Below are 21,618 nucleotides of genomic sequence, written 5' to 3' on the forward strand. Positions count from 1 at the left end.
AGCTCACCGCAACCTCCGCCTCCTGGGTTCAGGCAATTCTCCTGCCTCAGCCTCCTGAGTAGCTGGGATTACAGGCACGCACCACCATGCCCAGCTAATTTTTTGTATTTTTAGTAGAGACGGGGTTTCACCATGTTGACCAGGATGGTCTCGATCTCTTGACCTCGTGATCCACCCACCTCGGCCTCCCAAAGTGCTGGGATTACAGGCTTGAGCCACCGCGCCCGGCGTGGACTTTCTTTTATATAAGATGATAAATTTTCTTTTTTTTTTTTTTTTTGAGACAGAGTTTCACTCTTGTTACCCAGGCTGGAGTGCAGTGGCTCACCGCAACCTCTGCCTCCCGGGTTCAAGCAATTCTCCTGCCTCAGCCTCCCAAGTAGCTGGGACTACAGGCTCACGCCACCATGCCCAGCTAATTTTTGTATTTTTAGTAGAGACGGGGTTTCACCATGTTGACCAGGATGGTCTCGATCTCTTGACCTCGTGATCCACCCACCTTGGCCTCCCAAAGTGCTGGGATTATAGGCATGGGCCACCTCGCCTGGCCAAGAGTTGGGATTTTCATAGGCATAGGAAGAATGATCAAAAAGGTTTGCGCAAAGTCTTAAAAGATTAGTAGGAGTTTGTTGCATAAATAAGGGAATTTGAGGAGGAGACAGTAGATGGGGGAAGTAGGTCCTGGTAGAGGGAACTGCATGAACCATGTTATGCTAATGTGAAAGCACATGGAGGATAAGCAATAAGAATTGCTTGGGGCGGGGGGGGGAGGGGCGCATGTTAAAAATTCAGCTTTCTTAGCTCCAAGCCCAGAGATTGTGATTCACACCTACAGACTATACTTTAAGACACATGGATGGGCCAGGTGCAGTGGTGCACAGCTGTGGGCCCAGCACTTTGGGAGGCCGAGGTGGGGCAGATCACAAGGTCAGGAGTTTGAGAGCAGCCTGGCCAACATGGTGAAACCCGTTCTCTACTAAAAACACAAAAATTAGCCGGGCGTGATAGCACATGCCCGTAATCCCAGCTACTTGGAAGGCTGAGGCAGGAGAATCACTTGAACCCGGGAGGCGGAGGTTACAGTGAGCCAAGATTGTGCTACTGCACTCCAGCTTGGGAGACAGAGTATGACTTTATCTTGAGAAAAAAAAAAAGAGACGCATGGATGAATCTGGAAGCGTAAATAGTGTAGTGTGGCTATAGAAGAAAGAATCTTGAGTGGTGACGAAAGTGGGGAAAGCTGAGACTGAACAGATGAATCCGGTGGAAGAGGACTTCGTCATGTAAGGATCCATAGACTGGAAACCTCAACAAGCAGGGCTGGGTCTGCTATTCCGTGACTGTACCCTGTGTTTAACGTGGTATCAGGCATTTTAGGAGTGGTCAATAAATATTTACTAATAATAAATACGTAAGGGTTGAAGACTGTACTCTGCAACTAGTAGGCAACAGTAAGATTTTGAGAGACCTCTGGTGACTCTGAGGGTACACTGAAAAGAGGCGAGACAGGAGACTCAGTTTTAAGGCTTTTTAAACATTGGAGGTGAGAGAACAAGCGCTATGAGAGAGAAAAAGAAAGGGATGTGACTCATATTTTTCGGGTAGAATTAAGAGTGATGAGGAGAAGGAAGGTGGTCAAGCTGCCTGGAGTTGTTTTGAGCTATGGCGGGGGTTTATAAGGTGAGGACATGAGACTGGCTGAACCAGCCTAGAGAATGGGCAAAGTAAGAGTTAAGAGGAGAAGAGGCTAAAAACCTAGCAGAATCCCAACTTAAAAAACAAAAACAAACAAAAACTTATTTGCCATGTGTTCGTTTAAAAATTGAATGCATCTGAATTAACTGGTTTTTAAAAAATTTACAAATATAATACATACTCATGGCAATAAAGTGAAATTACAGAAAGTAAACTTGCCCATTATAATTCCCCCGGTCCCATTCCTCAAGGCAACCACACATGTATAATTTAGGCATATTTAAAAGGACTCGGGATCATATGTGTATTGTTATAACTTGACTTTTCAATTAGTTTACTTTGAACTTCTTTCTAAATTCCCCTGTTGGGAAGTACTTGTGTTGCTTCCAGTTTTTTGCTACTACACATTGTAACCTATATCTTGATACATTTTTTTGACTTGTTGAGACTACCTGGAAGGGCAACAAACTTGGATGGAAGGGCAAGTAATTTGAAATTTTGATAGCTATTGTTTAGTTGTTCTCTCAAATGGTTATATTAATAATTTATATACCCACCATTAATGTAAAAGAGGGCCCAACTCCTCCACCTTTATCTATATTATCTCCAAATTCTAAATGTTTGTTAATCAAGGTGGAAATCATCATGCTTTAATATGCATTTTAAAAATTATGAATGGCTGGGCGTGGTGGCTCACACCTGTAATCCCAGCACTTTGGGTGACCGAGGCAGGCAGATCACCTGACGTTAGGAGTTTGAGATCAGCCTGACCAACATGGAGAAACCCTGTCTGTTTAAAAAAAAAAAATTATGAGCAAGATTATCAGCCTGACCAACATGAAGAAACCCTGTCTCTTTAAAAAAAAAAAAATTATGAGCAAGATTATCTTTTTTTTTTTTTTTCCTTGGAGACAGGGTCTTGTTCTGTCACTCAGGCTGGAGTGCAATAGCATAATCTTGGCTTACCGTAGGCCTGACCTACCAGGCTCAGTGCTATCCTCCCAGATTAGCCTCCCAAGTAGCTGAAACCACAGGCATATGCCATCATGCCTGCCTAATTTAAAACAATTTTTTTTGTAGAGATGAGGTCCCACTCTATTGCCCAGTATTGTCTCAAACTCCTAGACTCAAATGATCTTTCCGAAGTGCTGGGATTACAGGTGTGAGTCACTGTGCCCAGCTGAGATTGAGTATCCTTTCATGCTATTGGCCATTTGTATTTTGTGGGAGAGATACTACCTGTTGGGTCTTTTGTTCTTTTTTTTTTAATTAAAAAGTTCTGAAAATTTTTGAATATAAAAATATACAGGGTATTGTAACAGCCACACATGTACCTGTCACATAAAATGAACAAATGTTAGTATTTTGTAATGTGTGCTTCAAATATTTTCCTTCCCTTCCCTCTTAAAAGAAAAACATCATAGATAAAATTAAATTTCTAAAAAAAAAAAAAAAAAAGTTAAATTCCTGTAAGTATCCATTCACCCACCTTTTCAGGAGCAATCTGAAGGAGATAGGAGAGGTAGATACGGATAAAACAAAGTCAATGGAAGATTTCTACTTTAGCTTAATTAAAAACTTTTTTTTTTTTTTTTTTCTCAGACAGGGTATTTATCTGTCACCCAGGCTGGAGTACAGTGCCAGGATCATAGCTTAATACAGACTCATACTTCTGCATTCAAGTGATTCTCCTGCCTCAGCCTCCAGAGTAGCTGGGAATACAGGTGCAGGCCGCTGTGCCAGCTAATGTTTTTTTTATTTTTTGTAGAGATACAGTCTCTCTATGTTGCCTGAGCCACAGCATCCAGCTGGTTAAAATCTTTAGTGTTTGCCCAAAACAAGAATATTAATAAGTTTTTATGCTGCCTAAATTTAATGTGAAGTCTAATACGAATGCTAAATGATTTCAATTTTAAGAAAAGATAACATTTCACGCTACAATATCTAAAATAAAAAAAAAAACAGAAAAGTGTTGGCAAAGGTGGAGAAATTAGAACACTCATGCATTGCAGTTGGTGATGTCAAATGGTATAGCCACTTTGGAAGAAAAAAAAAAAAACCTGTCCGTACTTCACAAAGTTAAACAGAGTTACCATATGACCCAGCAGTTCCACTCTGAGGTATATACTGAAGAAAAATAAAACCATGTCTACACAATAACTTCAGCATGAATATTTGTGGCAATGTTATTTGTAGCAGAAAGTAGAAAAAAACCAAATGTCCACTGACCAATGAATGGATAAGCAACACATGGTCTATCTACACAATGGAATATTTGGCAAAAAAAAGGAATGAAGTACTGGCGCAGAAGGGAAGACATAACAGAAGGGAAGAACCTGGAGAGTATTGTGTTGAGTGAAAAAAGGCAATCACAAAAGGCCACACATTATATGATTTCATTTATATAAAATGTCCAGAATAATCAAATCCATAGAGACATAAAGTAGATCTGTGGTTGCCAGGGGGCTGAGGAATGACTGCTACTGAGTGTAGAGTTTCTTTTAAGGATGATGAGAATATTCTGAAATTATAGAGTAATGGTGGTTGCACAACTCTGAATATATGAAAAACCACTGAACTGTATGCTTTAGATAGGTGAGCTAGATATAAATTAAATCTCAATAAGGCTGTGAAAAATTATTTTTTAAAAATTGATTTTTTTTCATAGAATCAACTTTGCATTAGGCAAACAATTTACCAGAATATCCTGAGACAAGAGTGGAATAATACCTCCAGCTATTACCTGCAAATGAGAGCTGCTTTAGGCGGGCATTTGATCGAGCTTCCTGGACTTTATCTGTCAATGACTTCCAAGCATCTGAAAGGAAAATAAAGAGAACTGTAAGCCAGAAAATATGCATGTAAACCCTTCTTAATAACAACGATGTGCACAAGGACTGTGCTTAGAATCCCTGGAGTGTGAAAACTTGCCCTCCTAGAACAGTGTTTTGTGATTTTTCTTAGAGTTTAAATCAGTTCATTACATGTGAAAGGAGCTGGAAAGGTACACTACCCATGAGGGCTTCTTTCTGTTGGAGGACAAAGTACTAAGGAGAATCATTTTGAAATGACCTCTGAATCCCCAACGCATTCACATGCCTCTGGGTCTCACACCTGAATGTTTGGTGCTATTATGTTCCCTGTACCCCTAATCAAAACAGCACTAGCATTAACGATTTAACCAGTACTATGGGAAGATCATAACCTCTCAGTTCCTTAAAGTTAAGGGGTAGAACTAGAAAATCCTCACAGTCCCTTCCAGCTCTAACCCAAGATTCTGTGATCTCTTCCTGTCTGCTAGGCATTTCCACATGGATTTCTTACACCACTCCACATCAATGTCTTCTGTGGAACCCCCGTACTCCTTCCTTACTTCTTTGTTCTCCATGCATTATCTTTTGTTTTAGTACCCAGACCTGAATCTTTACAGTCATCTTTGACTCTCCCCTCTCCATATTTAACCAAGTGTGTCCATTCTTCTTTTCTTTCCCCTCCCACTGAATGGAGGCTTTATTACTGGACATCGCTACCCTAGGAATACTCTCATTAGTAAACTCTCATCTTTTAGTGTCTCCAGTTCAATCTGTCTTATATAGAGCTACCACCTGAAATTCTGCTTCTGTTTACTCCCACAAGTTTTCAAAGCCCTCATGGTTTGACACTGAAGGCCTTCTAAAACCTGTGCCCAATCCACCATCCCAATTTTCTCTTTCACTACTGCCTGACAGGGACTTCAGCGTCATCTCCCCCGACACTACTCTAAACCCACCAAATGCAGTCCTGTCTTTCTAACTTTGTTTACCTCCCTTGTTCTTCCTAGAGAGCGCTGCATTCCTCTTTACCTAACCCAAATTCCATTTTCTCCTTTAACAGAATCTTCTATTAATCTTATGGGTTGTTGATAACCCTAACTCACCCATGGTGACCTTTCTCTCCTGTGAATTCTTCTAGTACTTACAGCCTAGAGAACATTTACTAGTCCTTCAAAGGTGGATGAACACCTACATGCTTGGGATACAAAGATGAATAAGAAAATAAAATTCCAGTCCTTATGGAGAGCTCGCTGTTGAGTGACTGAGCGATAAAAGTAAACAAACATTTACAAAACAACTTTTAAGCTATGAGAGAGGAACATATAAGATTCAAAAGGAGAGAGTGGGAGGGCTTAGCTACTTCAGAAGGTCAGGGAAGACCATCTGAGCTGGATCTTTAAGGGTGAGCTGGAGCTCACCAGTTGACTGAGGGAAGGAATAGAACCCCAGTGGAGGAGAAAGCATGTGTGAAGGCAGACAAGGGAGAGAAGGGCACAGAAGGCGCACGAGGGAATGGCAAAAGACAAGGCTGGAGCGGGAAGCACGGTCCTCATGGGCTCTGTTAAGGTGTGTGTAATATTGAAAACATAATCTGTATCATTAACTTTTCACATAAAATATGGCTGTTTCTCCAACAAGACAACCGTCTCAAGCACAAGGAAAACGTATGATGCCTCCAGGTATCCCCCATAACACCTAGCATAAAACATCCACCTAAATGGTCCTAATACTCATAAAATGAAGCTCTAGCTGAAACAGCGCTTCTGCTGATGGGTCAGTCTGATTTAATCCACTCACCTTCAATACTTTCTGCACAGATCTGAAAGCCATCATCACTGGAAATTTCAAAAACAAGTCCTTTCTTCGGTTTTCTCTCAGCAATGCTTTCCTTCCGCTTTTGTTCTTGCTGAAGCCAAAGCATCAGCGGAGAGCTGAAATTACTTTCTTCTTCTTCCACTGTTTTAGGTTCTAAGAGGGAGAAAATAGGGGCCAAAGTGGTTGCAGTAACAAATGCTTACTGACCACTATGTGTAGAGCATTTTACATAAATGATCTCTGAGCCTAACAACATTCCACAGTTGGTTTATTATTCCCATCTATAATAACAAACCCAAGTCTCAAAGAACTTGCCTAGGTCATTGATAGAAAGTATTGACTAAAACTGGATTTTTTTAACATGAAGTTATGCTGTCTCTGTGGTAGAATTTCGGGTATGGCAACCTGATCGTTTTCCAATAAGCAACTGTCCTCAATAGAGTTATACCCAAAACTTTCTCATCTTGAAGTGACCATTTGTTTCCTAGTCAAATTCGTTAGAACTGATGGAAAATGCTATGGAGATGTATCTGGTATTATAACCAAAATTTGACTATCTAATAAAAATCGTTCTTAGTTTTCTTTAGTGACAACTAAAAAGTGAAGTCAGGTTATGACTAGCTATTTAAATCTCAGTGCTTGTAAAACCAGTACAGTAGAAGAGTATGAGTATTGTCTTGAGTCCTTAGCTGACAGGTGATCACAGATATGTACTAGAAGAACACTGCACCCGGAGACAGGTGCACCAGGTTTCAGTCTCCAACTTTGGCCAAATCACTTAACTTCTTTGGAGCTTAGATTTTTTTTTTTTTTTTAATGTAGTAGATAAGCAGGTAAAGTGGGTGATTTTCATAGTCCTTTTGGCATTGATATTCTCTGATTCTAACCTGTTACCTGTCCACATACCTGTACTTTCTTGTTCATTTGCTGGATTTTGGGTCACCTGAACTTCTGGAAGAACAGCCCCTTGCCTAAATAAAAACCAGATGTAAGATATAATAGCAGCTAGTTCTTCACTTCAAAGAAAAACATTAATAATTTGCTATGCAGCTCTGGTATACAAAATAACTGCTAGAAAATGAACCACAGGGGACTTTCTGTAGAACTTGCTGAATAAATATAACCACCACACCACTGTATGGTACATAACATCAAACTCTTTTTTTTTTTCACCCCTTCCAAAATCAAACTCTTTCATGAGATTCTTTACTAAATACTGACATTAAGTTTCTGCTTTTAAAGTTATAAATTATGCCCTTGAAATCCTTCTCATACTCTTAGTATTAGAAAAAAATGAAAGGACATTTGTTAGAAGCAATTCTAAAATTACTTAAATAAGTTAGCTGGTTTAACTACAAAATAAAAAATAAGCTCCATAGGCTTATAAACCACCATCAATTTTCACTTTTTTTTTTTTTTTGAGATAGGGTCTCACTTTGTTGTCCAGGCTGGAGTACAGTGATGCAATCACAGCTTGCTGCATCCTCCAACTCCCAGGCTCAAGCAATCCCCCATCTTCACCTCCTGAGTAGCTTGGACTGTGGATGTGCACCACTGTGCCTGGCTAATTTTTAATTTTTGTAGAGATAGGGTCTCCCTCTGTTGCCAAGGTTGGTTTCAAACTCTTGGCTCAAGCACTCCTCCTGCCTTGGCCTCCCAGGGTGTTGGGATTACAGGCATGAGACACTGTGTCCAGCCCCAATTTTCACTTTTTAAAACTAAATAGGGCCGGGCGCGGTGGCTCACGCCTGTAATCCCAGCACTTTGGGAGGCCGAGGTGGGTGGATCACGAGGTCAAGAGATCGAGACCATCCTGGTCAACATGGTGAAACCCCGTCTCTACTAAAAATACAAAAAATCAGCTGGGCATGGTGGCGCGTGCCCGTAATCCCAGCTACTCAGGAGGCTGAGGCAGAAGAATTGCCTGAACCCAGGAGGCGGAGGCTGCGGTGAGCCGAGATCGTGCCATTGAGCTCCAGCCTGGGTAACAAGAGCAAAACTCTGTCTCAAAAAAAAAAAACAAAAAACAAAAAAAAACTAAATAAATTCTGGAAACAATTCAAATGTATATCAATAGAAGACTCATTAAATTACTGTAGATCCACACAATAGAATTGGAGGCAGCTATTTAAAAAGTGAAGCACGCCTATATATATTGGCATAGAAAGATGTACATAAGTGAAAAACCAAATACAAAACAGTTTGTACAGTATTCCTCTTATGTAAAAAAGTGTAAACATATTCATATATATACCATGTATATCTGTATATGCAGAAATGTCTGCATAGATTATTCCCTAGAGGTGGTCATTGCTAATAATTTGTTTTTATCTATGTTATCTTCTGTTATCTGTTATTGCTAATGACTACCTCTAGGGAATTAAATAATTAATTATTTAAACAATTCTTCTGTTATTTTTTTTGTTTACTTGTTTACAAGCCTGTATTATTCCTATTTTAAAAAACTGGCAAGAAAACAAATATCAATGTGAATCAGGAAGAACTATTTTTTAAATGAGGTGGACAAAACTGAGTTTAGTCTTAAAGGACAAATTCTTCAGCTTACCCTGCAGGCTGCCCACACTCCTTCTGGGAGGACTGCTCCACACTAGCTGTATCTTGCTGTTCAGCCTCTGCTCCTGGAGTCCTGGAACACAGGCATTTGTATCTTTTCAAGAAAAAACACCACTAAATATATACCGAATGTGGAGGGGGGTTGAAAGAAATGGCCCTATCAGGATCTGATAAAGTCTGTGAGCCAGAAAACTGACCTAAGGTCATAAAGGTTAGAATAAGAGTTACTTTGAGGGGGAATAAGGGCCTTCTGGGTTGCTAGAAATGTTCTGTATCTTGATCTGAGTGGTGGCTACATAGGTGCACTTCACCTAGGCTGCAGTGCAATGGCATGACCATGGCTCATTTGGCCTCTAACTCTTAGGCTCAAGCAATCCTCCCACCTCAGCCTCCTGAATAGCTGGAGCTACAGATGTGCAACACCACGCCCAGCTAATGTTTAAAAAAATTTTTTTTTGTTGAGACAGGGTCTCACTATGTTGCACAGGCTGATCTTGAACTCCTGAGCTCAAGCAGTCCTTCTGCCTCAGCCTTCCAAAGTGCTGGGATTACAGACACAAGTCACTGTGCTTGGCTTTCGATGATAAAGTTTTAAAAAAAGGACCCTATGTGGGTCTACAATAGGGAGCTTTGTCCTCAAGATAAGAATAATCAGTCCCTAGTATAAGCCCCCGTAAAAAAGAAACAGGAGGAAACAGCAACATTGTTTGAAATCAGGGCAAAAAGTAATGAGAGATGTGGTTCTATCCAAGAGACAAACTGCCCATGGATGGAACTATATTTTGCTATATAAATCACCACTCAGGGGCCAGGCGTGGTGGCTCACGCCTGTAATCCCAGCACTTTGGGAGGCCGAGGCGGGTGGATCACGAGGTCAAGAGATCGAGACCATCCTGGTCAACATGGTGAAACCCCGTCTCTACTAAAAATACAAAAAATTAGCTGGGCCTGGTGGCGCGTGCCTGTAATCCCAGCTACTCAGGAGGCTGAGGCAGGAGAATTGCCTGAACCCAGGAGATGGAGGTTGCGGTGAGCCGAGATCGCGCCATTGCACTCCAGCCTGGGTAACAAGAGCAAGACTCCGTCTCAAAAAAAAAAAAAAAAAAAAAAATCACTACTCAGAGAGAAAAAAGTGAAAACCCAGAAAACTCCCAAGTAATGTAACTTGAACAGAAGACTGTCTCTCCTAGAAGACTACCACATCAATAGCCCCTAATTTCCAGCATGAAATCCCACAGACCCAGCATTTGGCTCTCTCACCCTGTGCCTGAGGTCAGGGATGTTGCTTCTTGGTCTGGAATGTGTGCTTCAGAAGAACTGGTCCGCAAATGGGAAACTTTGTGCTTCTTGCCATTCCCTTTGTCTAGAGGCGGCTGAATCCGTTTGATTTTTGGTTTGGGTTTAGTGGGACCTGGCACTGAAGGGCTTGCTGACCGCTGTCCAGAGGATGGAGAGGATGGAGAACCCCCAGGAGAGGTGGAGCTTGCTTGCACAGCTGAGGATAAAGCCTTGCTCTGATCCAGCCCCACACTATTATGAGTGTCTGCTGTCTGGGTAAAGTTGGATACCTGGGACCCTGAAGCAGAATCAAGATCACGCTGGGAAGAATGTACCCCAGTTTTGCTGGCAAGGAGCTGGTTCACATGCTGAAGTTGATAGTGTTCGTCTGCTTCCCCAGAAGGTGAAGCAGCTGTTATGCCCGTAGTCTGAGTGGAGGGGAGCACACAGATGCTAGATGCTGCGGTCATTGCAGCAGTAGAGGGAGTCTGTGATGTCCCCAGTTGTGGAAACATTCCTGAACTTGGTGGTAAAGCCACAGGCTGGTCCTGAATCCCCAGGCTCTGCTGGCTAGCTTTGATTAAAAGATTGCTTATTGAGCCAATATCTGGGGTGCCAAGCAACCTTGGGTTGGTTAAGGTGACGTGTCCTGGAACTGATGCACTACTTGTAGGGGTTGTGGTAGTTTGCATGGATACAACATTCAAGACAGAGGAACTGGATGCCAAGCCAGACACAGACCCTGATGTGAGGTGGCTAGTATCCTGGCTTATTGTTGATGTGCCCGCCGCTGTGGCAGCAGTTCCTCCCACACTCTGTGGTAACAGGGGTGCCTGTTCAAAATACATGATGCTAGATTTAGATCTTTTTATGATGTTGGGGACAGTTCGGTGAGATGAAGTATTAAGTGACCCCAAATCTAACAGATTGGGATTAGAAAGCTGGGAGGGTGTGAAGTTAATCAATGTCATATTAGAAACAACATCGGAAGGAGCAATGTTTGAAGGGGTACTAGAGGGAGCAAGTTTCTTATTCTTTCGGGTCTGTAGACGAGATATGGGTCTTTTCTTGAGTCCGGAGGATGGAGTGGCCACTGTGGTACTGAGGTCTGTCCTCTGGCTGGATTCTGAAACTAAAAGTTGGGGATCTGGAGGAGGCTGAACTCCAATAAGCAGGCCTGAAGGAGGATTGCTGATGTTGGGTGGGAAACTACTTTGAGTAGCTGCAGGGAAGGAATGTAAGTGCTGGTGATGAGACATGGGTAGCAATCCTTTGCTAGCAGAAGGGAACAAAGATTGAGAAGTTGGCAAGCTTGGATTCAGTCCCGTGGTTAGGGTGAGACCACTTCCCATGGGCCCCAATACTGAAGTATTTGTCTCCATCACACTGGGTGTAGAACTAACAGAAGAGGTCAATTGGATTTTTTGGGTCACTCCATTTGGAAGAGTTTGGAGAACATAAAGTGGCTGCATGTTCTGGTTAACAACTATGAGTTTCTCAGTGGCTGGCTTCAGGTGGGGTGGAGTGGTCTGGACAGCTGCATTGGAAATCTGAGACGGGCCAGGACTATCAGTAGAATTGGGCACATACTTCTGGTTCTGGATAGGAACAGTTGGGGAAACAGGTACCTGAAGGCCAGGGGTGCTACTGCTTCTAGTTAAATCCTGATTGTTGCCATGACCTTGCTCTACCGAACCACAAGGAGGGCTAGAGATGTGGTCTGCATCCATGTGTCCTTGGATAAAATGATCAGGAGTCATGTGGCCTTCAGGAGTTGGATCTACTCCTGGGCTCAGCAGCGCTGGGTCACCTTCAGAGGAGGCTACAGATTTTTCTGTGATGGTTACTCTCTTCTCCCCTGAGTCTGAGATGACAGCTAGTCTACTGGGATTCTGGCTTGGGACAGTGGGACTCCGGGTGGTCAAGACAGAGAGATCGGATGGTAGCTCTAGAGGCAATTCAAACTGTTCCTCTGCTGAGATAGAGGAAGAAACACTACTGTCCACAGGTTCTGTTGTAGGCAGCTGCTGAGAAAATACTTCAAAAAGACCCATATCTTTTTCACGATTACTGTCAAGACCCAAACCTTCACCAAGATTCAGGAGTTCTGATGAAGATGATTCTGGGCTCTCACCCAAAGCTTGCATGGATGGTGTATTCTTTAGTACAAAGTCCATAATGTCCGAAGGCAGGATATTCCCACAGTCATCACTATTGTTATTGTCTGAATCTGATTTCAGGAGCTCAGTATTATAGGTATCCAGTAAATTTTTGTCTGAGGGGGTACTTGTGTGGACTCTGCGGCTTGACTCCAATGAGCTGAGCTGAGCTTCCAAGGAATCCTGTCCCTGTGTTTTAACTCTGCTTACAGAATGGCAGTTATCCATCTTTGGCTCATTTTTGTGGCCAACAGAACTCTTAATGACATGTTCTTTCTCCCCAGCATCTTCAGGTCGATCTATCTTTAAGTTCTCTGTTCCATTTTCTTTACCATTTCTTTTTGGAATCTGGCTGCTTTTCCTTGTTGTGGCTGTGACACTAGTATCACTCTCTGTCCCATCATCAACACCATCCAACTGTGAAATTTTTGGAAGATCACACTGTTCCTCCTCCCGAAATAAATTATGGGATGCCAGTCGTTCCTCTCCACCTGAAGAAATCACTGTTCTAGTGAAGTTGTAATAGTATAAATCATCTTCATCTGAGGTGCTTAAGTCATCGGCCCCATCCACCTGTCCTTCAGCTGATCTCTTGCCTCGTTTCTTCCCAGTTGAGCTGCTGTAGAATGGAATGTCTTCTTCACCATAGGATCTTACTCCATAGAGCGGGGTAAGCCCAAAGAACATGTTAGAACGTGCACGGGCACTGCGACGGGGATACCTCCTTTTAAAAGAGCCATCCTCCTGAGGTTTGGGGCCATCTGGAAGCATTAGGTTTCTGTCCTGTACTGGAAGATTCTGATAGTTGTTGCTTTGAGAATCCTGGCATGAGGTATTATTGGGGCTTGGTTGGGCCACTGGACCATCTCCTGGATTTTCAGAGGCTGAAATTGGTTCTGTGGGAGATGTTGACTCTATTTGCAAAGGGGAAGCAGGACTACTTTCTTTCAGGGCGTTTTTGGATTGACTCTCATTTTCCATTTTTAGAGGTGTCAGGGTCACTTTGACTGTGCGTTTCCGCGGTGCCTGTAATTCCTTGGCAGTTCCTTCTACTTGCATGGGTGGAACTTTGGGAACTCCTGGCATAGAAATGGCTTTATCACCAATCTTATCGGAAGAAACATTGTTACAGGGTCGTTGGCCCATATATTCAGGAGTCAAAACCTCATCAATAAACTCTGGCTTCAGGTTTCCTTCCTCACCAGTTGTCACCTGACCAGGTTCCAAAAAAGATTTACTGGAATGCTTTTCTTTGAAAGTTTCCTTACAAGATTTTTTCCCTTTCTGTCTCCTGTCTCTGGAACTAGATCCCATATGTTCATTGATAATGGATGATCTGTTGCTCATTCCAGATAGCTTCAAGGTTTTGACTTCACTATCTTCATCTGGAGAGGGGTTTGCTGATTGGGTAGAATCTGCGTGTTGGTCTCGATCATTCCTTTGCCCTCTCAAATGGAGTTGTGGGAAGGAGAGGGCCTCTTTAGAAGAAAACGACACTGAAGAGGGCTCAGCAAAGGAGCCAATTTTACTAACACTCAGTTCTCTAGATGCTGTGTTATGAACCTGTGGGGCCAGTTTAGGAATTCCAGAGTAAGCCACATTATGTGCAGATCCTTCTGAGCTCTTGGAACTCAGCGCTTTGGTCTTCTCTCCCTTTAAAGAGGAGCTCTTGGTGGCCAAATCTGAAGCACTGGACTGCTTCATTTCTAAAGATGAAGATCCATCCAAGTGACTGTTTTTATTGCCTACAGTAACCACTGTCCTTTGCAAATTTGAAGAGGTGGAAGTGTTTTGCCCTAAACTAGTACTTGAATTCAGTGGCCCTAAGACATGATCAACTGCTTTGGCGCTTGATTCAAGATCAGTAGCAGTCCCAACGGTGGGGACTGAGGAAACATTATTCCTAGAATAAGTATTCCCAGTTCTCATTGGAGACATTATCCGGAGTTTGGACCGCTGGGGTGATAAGGAAGAGGTACTGTGACGTCTGGAGCCAATGCTTCGAAGTCCAGAGGAGAGTAAAGGATCACCCACTGTGACTATTTCATGAGTCGTTGGGGTAGGACTTCCTAAAAAAATAGAAAGTAATAAATGCTATTGTAGACAGAACAAATATATAGAAGTCACTGGTTTCAATGATTTGGCTATATATATATATATTTATAGGTAACTGGAAATCTACATTTTCTATTTATTTATTTTTTCAGACAGTATCTCACTCTGTCACCCAGGCTGGAGTACAGTGGCACAATCTCAGCTCACTACAACCTCTGCCTCCGGGGTTCCAGCAATTCTCCTGCCTCAGCCTCCCGCGTAGCTGGGATTACAGGCATGCGCTGCCACACCCAGCTGATTTTTGTATTTTTAATAGACACAGGGTTTCACTATGTTGGCCAGGCTGGTCTCAAACTCCTGACCTCAGGTGATCCACCCGCTTCAGCCTCCGAAAGTGCTGGGATTACAGGTGTGAGCCACCGCGTCTGGCTGAAATCTACAGTTTCAGTCAGTAAAAGTCACCAAGATAAAGTTGCCTGAAAGAATTATAGTTTAATCTTTGGGCTGATCTTCTTAGGTCAAGTAGGTCAATAAAGTCTTTCACCTGCAGAAGGCAATGGTCGACAGCCAGGGGATCTCTGTGCTGGAGAATAACTGGGTGTTCGAATCCTAGGGACCTTTGAGATGACATGATAATAACAGGAGCCAGAGGCTTGCGAATGAGGAGGTCGGTCTGGTGATGGAGGACTTATAATTACAGCTGTATTTTGACTCTCTTTTGAACATTCTGTGGCAGAAAATAAAAACTCTTAACAAAAAAACTCCAATTAAAATATCAAACAAATTAACCAATAAAAAGTCAGCTGTCAGGTAAATGTAAAACTAGAAGCAAACGAGACCTCCCAAGTAAATTACTCTTCCCCTACCTTTCAATCACGAGTCCTCCCTGAATCGAATTCAGGTCCCATCCCCCCCTTTTTTTTTTTGAGACACAGTCTCACTCTGTCACCCAGGCTGGAGTACAGTGGCACAATCTCGGCTCACTGCAACCTCTGCCTCCCAGGTTCAAGTGAGTCTCGTGCCTCCACTTCCCAAGTAACTGGGATTAATTACTGGGATTACAGGTGCCCGCCACCATGCCTGGCTAAGGTTTTTGTATTTTTAGTAGAGACGGGGTTTCACCACGTTGGCCAGGCTGTTCTCGAACTCCTGGCCACAAGTGATCCACCCACCTCAGCCTCCCAAAGTGCTGGGATTACGGGCATGAGCCACTGTGTCCGTCCTCAAGTACCATCTTGATTCAAGACTAACCTGTAAAAGATGTTGGACTATGGGCAATGGTCCTATTTTCATCATGTTCAACAGTGCTGTTGATATCTGGCTCTACGACTGGAGGACGGCACTCCACTATCTTGCACGTATATACACAGCGCTTGCGAGCATCTGTGGTGCTCCAATATACCCTGGAACACCTGGGTAAACAGATTTGGGAAAATCATCATAAGGGAGAGGACAGAAGCAGAAACTAGCATTTGTCAAAACCTCTCTTCATCCTAGGTTCCCTGGTCCTCTTAATTATAGAATTTAGCTTTATTTCATGGGTTCTTAGTATAGACTCCCCTAGTTAGGTTGTTCCAAGCTTTTTGAAGTCCTGGGTTTTTCTTAGCCTCTCAGAAAATAGCCTAAGATCTTTTTTTTCTTGTACCATAAGCAGGCACCAAATATAGTAAAATATTCTAAAAGCCAGTGAAAGAAAAATATTAAAATACTATAAAAAATAGTTTTGGCCTTCAGGAAGGGACTACTGCCTTACAATGTATACAAAGTGTGACTCAAAAATAAAACAAAGGGCAAACCTGAGTTGTTTCCTTTGGGAGAAAAGCCCCATATGACAAGAGAAATGTAACTGCTTCAAATTTGCTGAATGCTAGTGGAGTCTGGTTTGTGTGAAGAGTTGCCAGCTAAATGTGGGGTACAGATTGTGTAATCGAAATACAGAGTAAGTTGGAGCATATACTGCAAAAAGACTCCAATGCGAAAGTGGCAGAAGGGGAATTTTGAACTTATATTGTTAGCTTGTTAGATATTTTAACAACTTGCTTCATATAGGTAAGATTATAAAATCTTATTGAAAAATTTGATCATTATTGTGGGGATTTATAGTTTTAGAAGGACTTATAAAATATAAAGTTGGGAATTAGCTGTTTTACCCATCAAAACAATCTGCACTTCTGCATGTAGATCAATGGAATTTAGGGGAATCTTAAGGACTGACCTTGTGTCTTAAGTTTTTAAGTTTCTACTTAGGTTTTATTTTTTAGTAATTCTAAAATTGTCATTAATACTTTCCTTCTATAACTGGATTCAGCTAACATAAATGCTGCTTTAGTCCCAATCTACAAGCAGATGAATCAGAGAACTAGCAAAAGCAGTTTAAAGTAGCTAACAAGTATGCCTCTACATTTAATGACCTGCACATGGCATCAGTGTGTTCAGGTTGTGGGGCTGCTGTCTTCTCTTTATAGTGCTACTTACTGATATCCAATAGGAAAGAGCTTATCTTCACAGTCAGAGAGATCATTTAGAATTCCTAAGCAGTCGATTGTCATAGAGCCTGACCAAGGAAAGAATAACTGATTAGAGAAGATAATGAGAGTCATTTTATTTTTTTGAGAGAGTCTCACTCTGTCACCCAGGCTGGAGTGCAGTGGTGCAATCTCAGCTAACTGCAACCTCTGCCTCCTAGGTTCAAGTGATTCTTGTGCCTCAGCCTCCCAAGTAGCTGGGATTACAGGCATGCACCACCTCTCAACTACTTTTTTTTTTAAAAGTAGAGATAGGGTTTTGCCACATTGGCCAGGCTCATCTCCAACTCCTGACCTCCAGTGATCTGCCCGCCTCAGCCTCCCAAAGTGCTAGGATTATAAGCATGAGCCACCACACCTGGCTGAGGGTCATTTTATAACTGAGGACCAGAAAGTGCCCTAATGATATATACAGCTTTCCCCAATAGGTCATACCAATCATCATGTGGATATTTTCTGGTTCCAAGCCATTGAGAAACTTCCTTCTCAAGCTGATTCCTTCAAAGTCCACAAATACTCTTCTGAAAACTTCAAATCCATTCTCAGGAACCACCTTAAATAAAACCCATGGGAGCTATTAATAGGCTGTCTCTTTGCACATTATACTCATGATCCTGATTCTCTCAGAGGGGAAGGTATATCTCAATAGCAGCCTTCTGTTTCACTTAGCAAGACACTTCTATATCTCCTAAAAGAGGTGGTGGCTTTAGGAACACCTAGTAGAAAAGCAAAACAGTTTAACATCTTGCTATATTTTTGTATTTTTTCTTTTGAATTTCTAGAGAATTCAAAAAGCACTAAATAAGCCATGAAAAGACTTAAAGGAAGTTGAAATGCTAAGAGGAAGAAGCCACTCTGAAAAGGCTATGTGCTATATAATTCCAACTATGTGAAACTCTAGAAATGGCAAGGCTATGAAGATAGTAAAAACATCAGTAGTTGCCCAGGGTTGGGAAGAGGCAGGGATGAACAAGCAGAGCAGAGAATGTTTAAAGCAGTGAAAATACTCCATATGATACTATAATGGTGGATATCTGTCATTATACATTTGTCTAAACCCACAGAATATATAACACAAGAGTGAATGCTAATGTGAACTATGGACTCAGGGTGATAATCATGTGTCCAGTGTAGGTTTATCCATTTTAACAAATGCACCACTCTGGTAGGGGATGCTGATAATGGGGGAGGCTGTGTATATGTGGGTGCAGGGGTTATATGGGAAACCTCTGTACCTTCCAGTTGATTTTGCTGTGAACTTAAAACTGTTCTAAAAAATAGTCTATTTTTTTTAAAAAAAAAAAAAGCAACTAAAGCTCTCTCACTTCGCCTTTGATCAAATCCCGATGTCGTTGGCAATATACTTTTTTATCATCCAGAAAGACACAGTTCTTGGCTCGGGAACACATGAAGTGATAGTTGCTGGTGCAGGATGTGAGACAGCAACCCACGGTGGCTCCTGGCTTTTGGCAGAATTCACATCTCTAAAAATCCGGAAAGAACAGAGCCCTATTCAGACTTTCAGATGTTTTAAGACATTTACCATCTCCTCTATAGACTCATCCCATTCTACGGTTCCTACAATTCATTTTATCTATTGGTAGTCTGTTGAATTACATATATCAATACTTGTTGGCTAACTACCCTGATGGCACTGTGAAAAATATCAGTGAGGCCATATTCACCCACAGGAAGAGTATCTGGATACTGAGAGGGAATCTCTTTCATAAAATTTACCCGTAAGGTCTTACCAGCTGCTTGCCCCTTATCACAGCCATATGCACATTCTTTAGTGATCCGTCATCATCTTCAAACACTTCCGCTGACCATAAAGCACAATTTACATGTGTCCACTCATTTTGACCAATATATAGCAAACGACCAGCATCCTATAAAATAAAGAGATTTCTTTTTTCCTAAAGAATATCATGCCAAAGGAGGTTTTCCTAGGCATTAGCTTTTCCTCAGTGAAGATAACCTCAAGAAAGCAACTTAATTCTTTAATGTGGGGAGACAGAGAGAAATCAGAATTCATTTTTTAATGTTGCTCTGTTTCCATTTCCTTTCTTTTCTAGATTACTTTTTCCACAGACTAGAACTATTTTACAAATCCAGAGAATTAAAAAAATGAGCTCGGCATGGTGGTTCACATCTGCAATCCCAGCACTTTGGGAGGCTGAAGTAGCAGGATCACTTGACCTTAAGAGTTTGAGAACAGCTTGGGCAACATAGAGAGACCCCATCTCAACCAAAACAAACAAAAAATTAGCCAGGCATTGTGGTGCACATCTGTGGTCTCAGCTTCTCAGAAGTCTGAGGTGGGAGGATCGCTTGAGCCCAGGAAGCCAAAAATTGCAGTGAGCCAAGATTGTGCCACTGTACTCCAGCCTGGGTGACAGGGTGAGGCCAGGTCTCAAAAGAAAACAAACAAAAAGAGCAATATGTGGTAAATTTATAAAAATGTGCACTGATGGCTGTACACTGTATGTCAAAGCCAATTCTCTCAGATTGTATTTAAAGCTTTTTTAAAAAAATTATAAGCTTACTATGTGTGCCAGACACTAAATAGAGGCTTTACATATATTATTTCATTTAATCCTCACAACCACTCTGAGGTAAGCATTATTATCTTCATTTTTAAGATGAAACTGAGGGTCAGAGAGGTTAAACTACTTGCCAAAGTCAGTAAGCAGGCAGTTAAGCACAGACATGTATTCAGGCAGGTGACAGAACTGGGGCTCCTAACCATTCTGCTATCCTACATGAAACACAAGCTTTTTAATATGCAACTTAGATTTTATTAACTTTCACAAAATATTCTTGAGGAACTTCCAACAGAAATTACTAGACATCAAGGGGTTAATTTAAGGCAAATCAATCACCTTTTAATCAACAAAATCAGTCATTAAAAAACTCCAAGTGCTGTGAACTAAGTGACAAGTAAATAAAAGTTACACGTGAGTTATAAGTTATAGATAAATAAAAATTGTAATTTGTAAGTTATAAGTTTATAAGTTCATTAAATAAATGGCCCAGTCATCAAGTATGGACACAAAGACAAACAGTTCTTTCGGGATATGTATCAACTAGGGCCCTGTGTTGCACAGTACTTACATTAGCACTGTCATCACCATATGTCAAACATAACGCACACTGTCTATTGTCTTCTATGCCTGGGGGTGGGTTCAGCTCTGGACTGTCTTCTCGACTCCTATCAGTACCTTGAAATCCAAAAGACTCCCATCAGTACCTTGAGATTCAGTTAAAATTGGCAATACTATGTCCGATTTCCAGGAAAAAAACTAAACAATTCAGCTCACATAGCCTACCCCCTATAGAACACCCACTTTCCAAAAAGTGTTCAGAGTTATGCTATCTCATCATCTATATTACAATACTCAGTTGTATTTATATCAAGTCCTCATTAACACCTCAAGTGAAGCAAAATTAATGATAGTATTATATTTAAGGATGACCTGAAAATTCCTTTCTGATATCCAAGTATATCTAATTTTAGTAACTTGGATTCACGAAGTCAATCATCTGCATCTAGAGGAAAATATGTGACAGCTCTCCTTTTGGTGACTTACTCAAAATTGGTGGTGTAGGAGGATGCAGAGGAGTTGGTGAGTCTGGCTCTCCAGGCCCTTTAGGTTTGGGAGCTGGAATGATTTTCTTCATTAAAGGAGGCTGCTCAGTGTGGCTGTTTTCCTCTCGCTCCTGCCACTGAGCATAATTATGGTCAAGTGAAGGTGGAAGCACTGCGTTTGGTAACATCCCACTGCTGAAAATAATCAATTCAACAAGCATTTATTGAACTCCTACAGTATACCTAGAACCATATAAAATAACCAAATTCTTGATATAATCTGTTGCCCCATGTACGAGCCATCCACAGAATATAAGAACAAGTCACAGCATTTGAAAATTGCTGAAGTACACAGAACTTAGGATTTTTAAAAATATCTCAACATAATGACTCTTAGTCAAACTTGCTGAAACAAATGATAACCCTATCAAAAATCCAAATAATTTATTGGAATAAAAATTAAAGTTTACATATGGAAAATCAAGAGCAGCACAGAGCACCACTTGAACTATCGGTAAAACAGAATCCATTTATAACAAGGCCAGCTACATGGCTATATCATGCATGTATTGTACATTTGTCACAATTAAACCAAGCTCCCTACAAAAAAAAAAAAAAAATACAAAAGTAAAGCACAAAAAGGCAATTGCCAATAATAAACATTAAGTGTAGTCCTCAAAACAGCACTGAAAAGGCATTTCAACCAATTCATTTCTATTAAAACCTTTTGGAAAACCACAATCTAGAAATATGAGAACTCTCAGATTTCTAGTTGATGAGAAAAGAAAAGTTATGCTAAATTTACTTACTTGCTTGATACTTTATTTGGCTCCCAAAACCTGGACTTTTTGACACTGAACCATGGAAAAACACGCTCCATTTGCTAAAAGAAAATGCAAACAAAATGTAAATATATAAACATTCGTTTAGATCTCACATGAAAAAAAAAAACTTCAAACCAGCTTCTCTGTCAATATGAGGATAATTTCAGGCCACCAAGGGAAATATCCATCCACTCTGGCAACCTTACCAAATTCCTCTCAAAGAATCAGAGGATCAAATTAAACCAAAGATGTTTTATACACATGACAAAGCAAAAAGTAGAAGAGAACAAG

General features: G+C 41.3%; 1 protein-coding gene across 8 annotated transcripts in view; it reads right to left on the reverse strand.

Moving 5' to 3' along the window:
• Positions 1-21,618, reverse strand: part of KMT2A (lysine methyltransferase 2A) — a 93,982-nt gene that overhangs the window by 11,725 nt on the left and 60,639 nt on the right. For all 8 annotated transcript variants that reach the window (XM_032285321.1, XM_032285319.1, XM_032285320.1 and 5 more), the window contains 14 exons: positions 21,313-21,386; positions 20,505-20,698; positions 20,029-20,135; positions 18,666-18,803; positions 18,240-18,398; positions 17,350-17,467; positions 16,865-16,943; positions 15,641-15,801; positions 14,934-15,116; positions 10,158-14,403; positions 8,890-8,970; positions 7,230-7,294; positions 6,306-6,476; positions 4,439-4,513 (listed from right to left, as the gene is read on the reverse strand). In XM_032285321.1, the coding sequence (XP_032141212.1) occupies positions 4,439-4,513; positions 6,306-6,476; positions 7,230-7,294; positions 8,890-8,970; positions 10,158-14,403; positions 14,934-15,116; positions 15,641-15,801; positions 16,865-16,943; positions 17,350-17,467; positions 18,240-18,398; positions 18,666-18,803; positions 20,029-20,135; positions 20,505-20,698; positions 21,313-21,386 (5,851 nt within the window). The remainder of the gene's footprint in view (positions 1-4,438; positions 4,514-6,305; positions 6,477-7,229; positions 7,295-8,889; positions 8,971-10,157; positions 14,404-14,933; positions 15,117-15,640; positions 15,802-16,864; positions 16,944-17,349; positions 17,468-18,239; positions 18,399-18,665; positions 18,804-20,028; positions 20,136-20,504; positions 20,699-21,312; positions 21,387-21,618) is intronic.

The sequence above is a fragment of the Sapajus apella genome, unplaced genomic scaffold, assembly GCF_009761245.1.
Source record: "Sapajus apella isolate SASKATOON/1434 unplaced genomic scaffold, GSC_monkey_1.0 scaffold16, whole genome shotgun sequence".
Classification (NCBI taxonomy): Eukaryota; Metazoa; Chordata; class Mammalia; order Primates; family Cebidae; genus Sapajus; species Sapajus apella.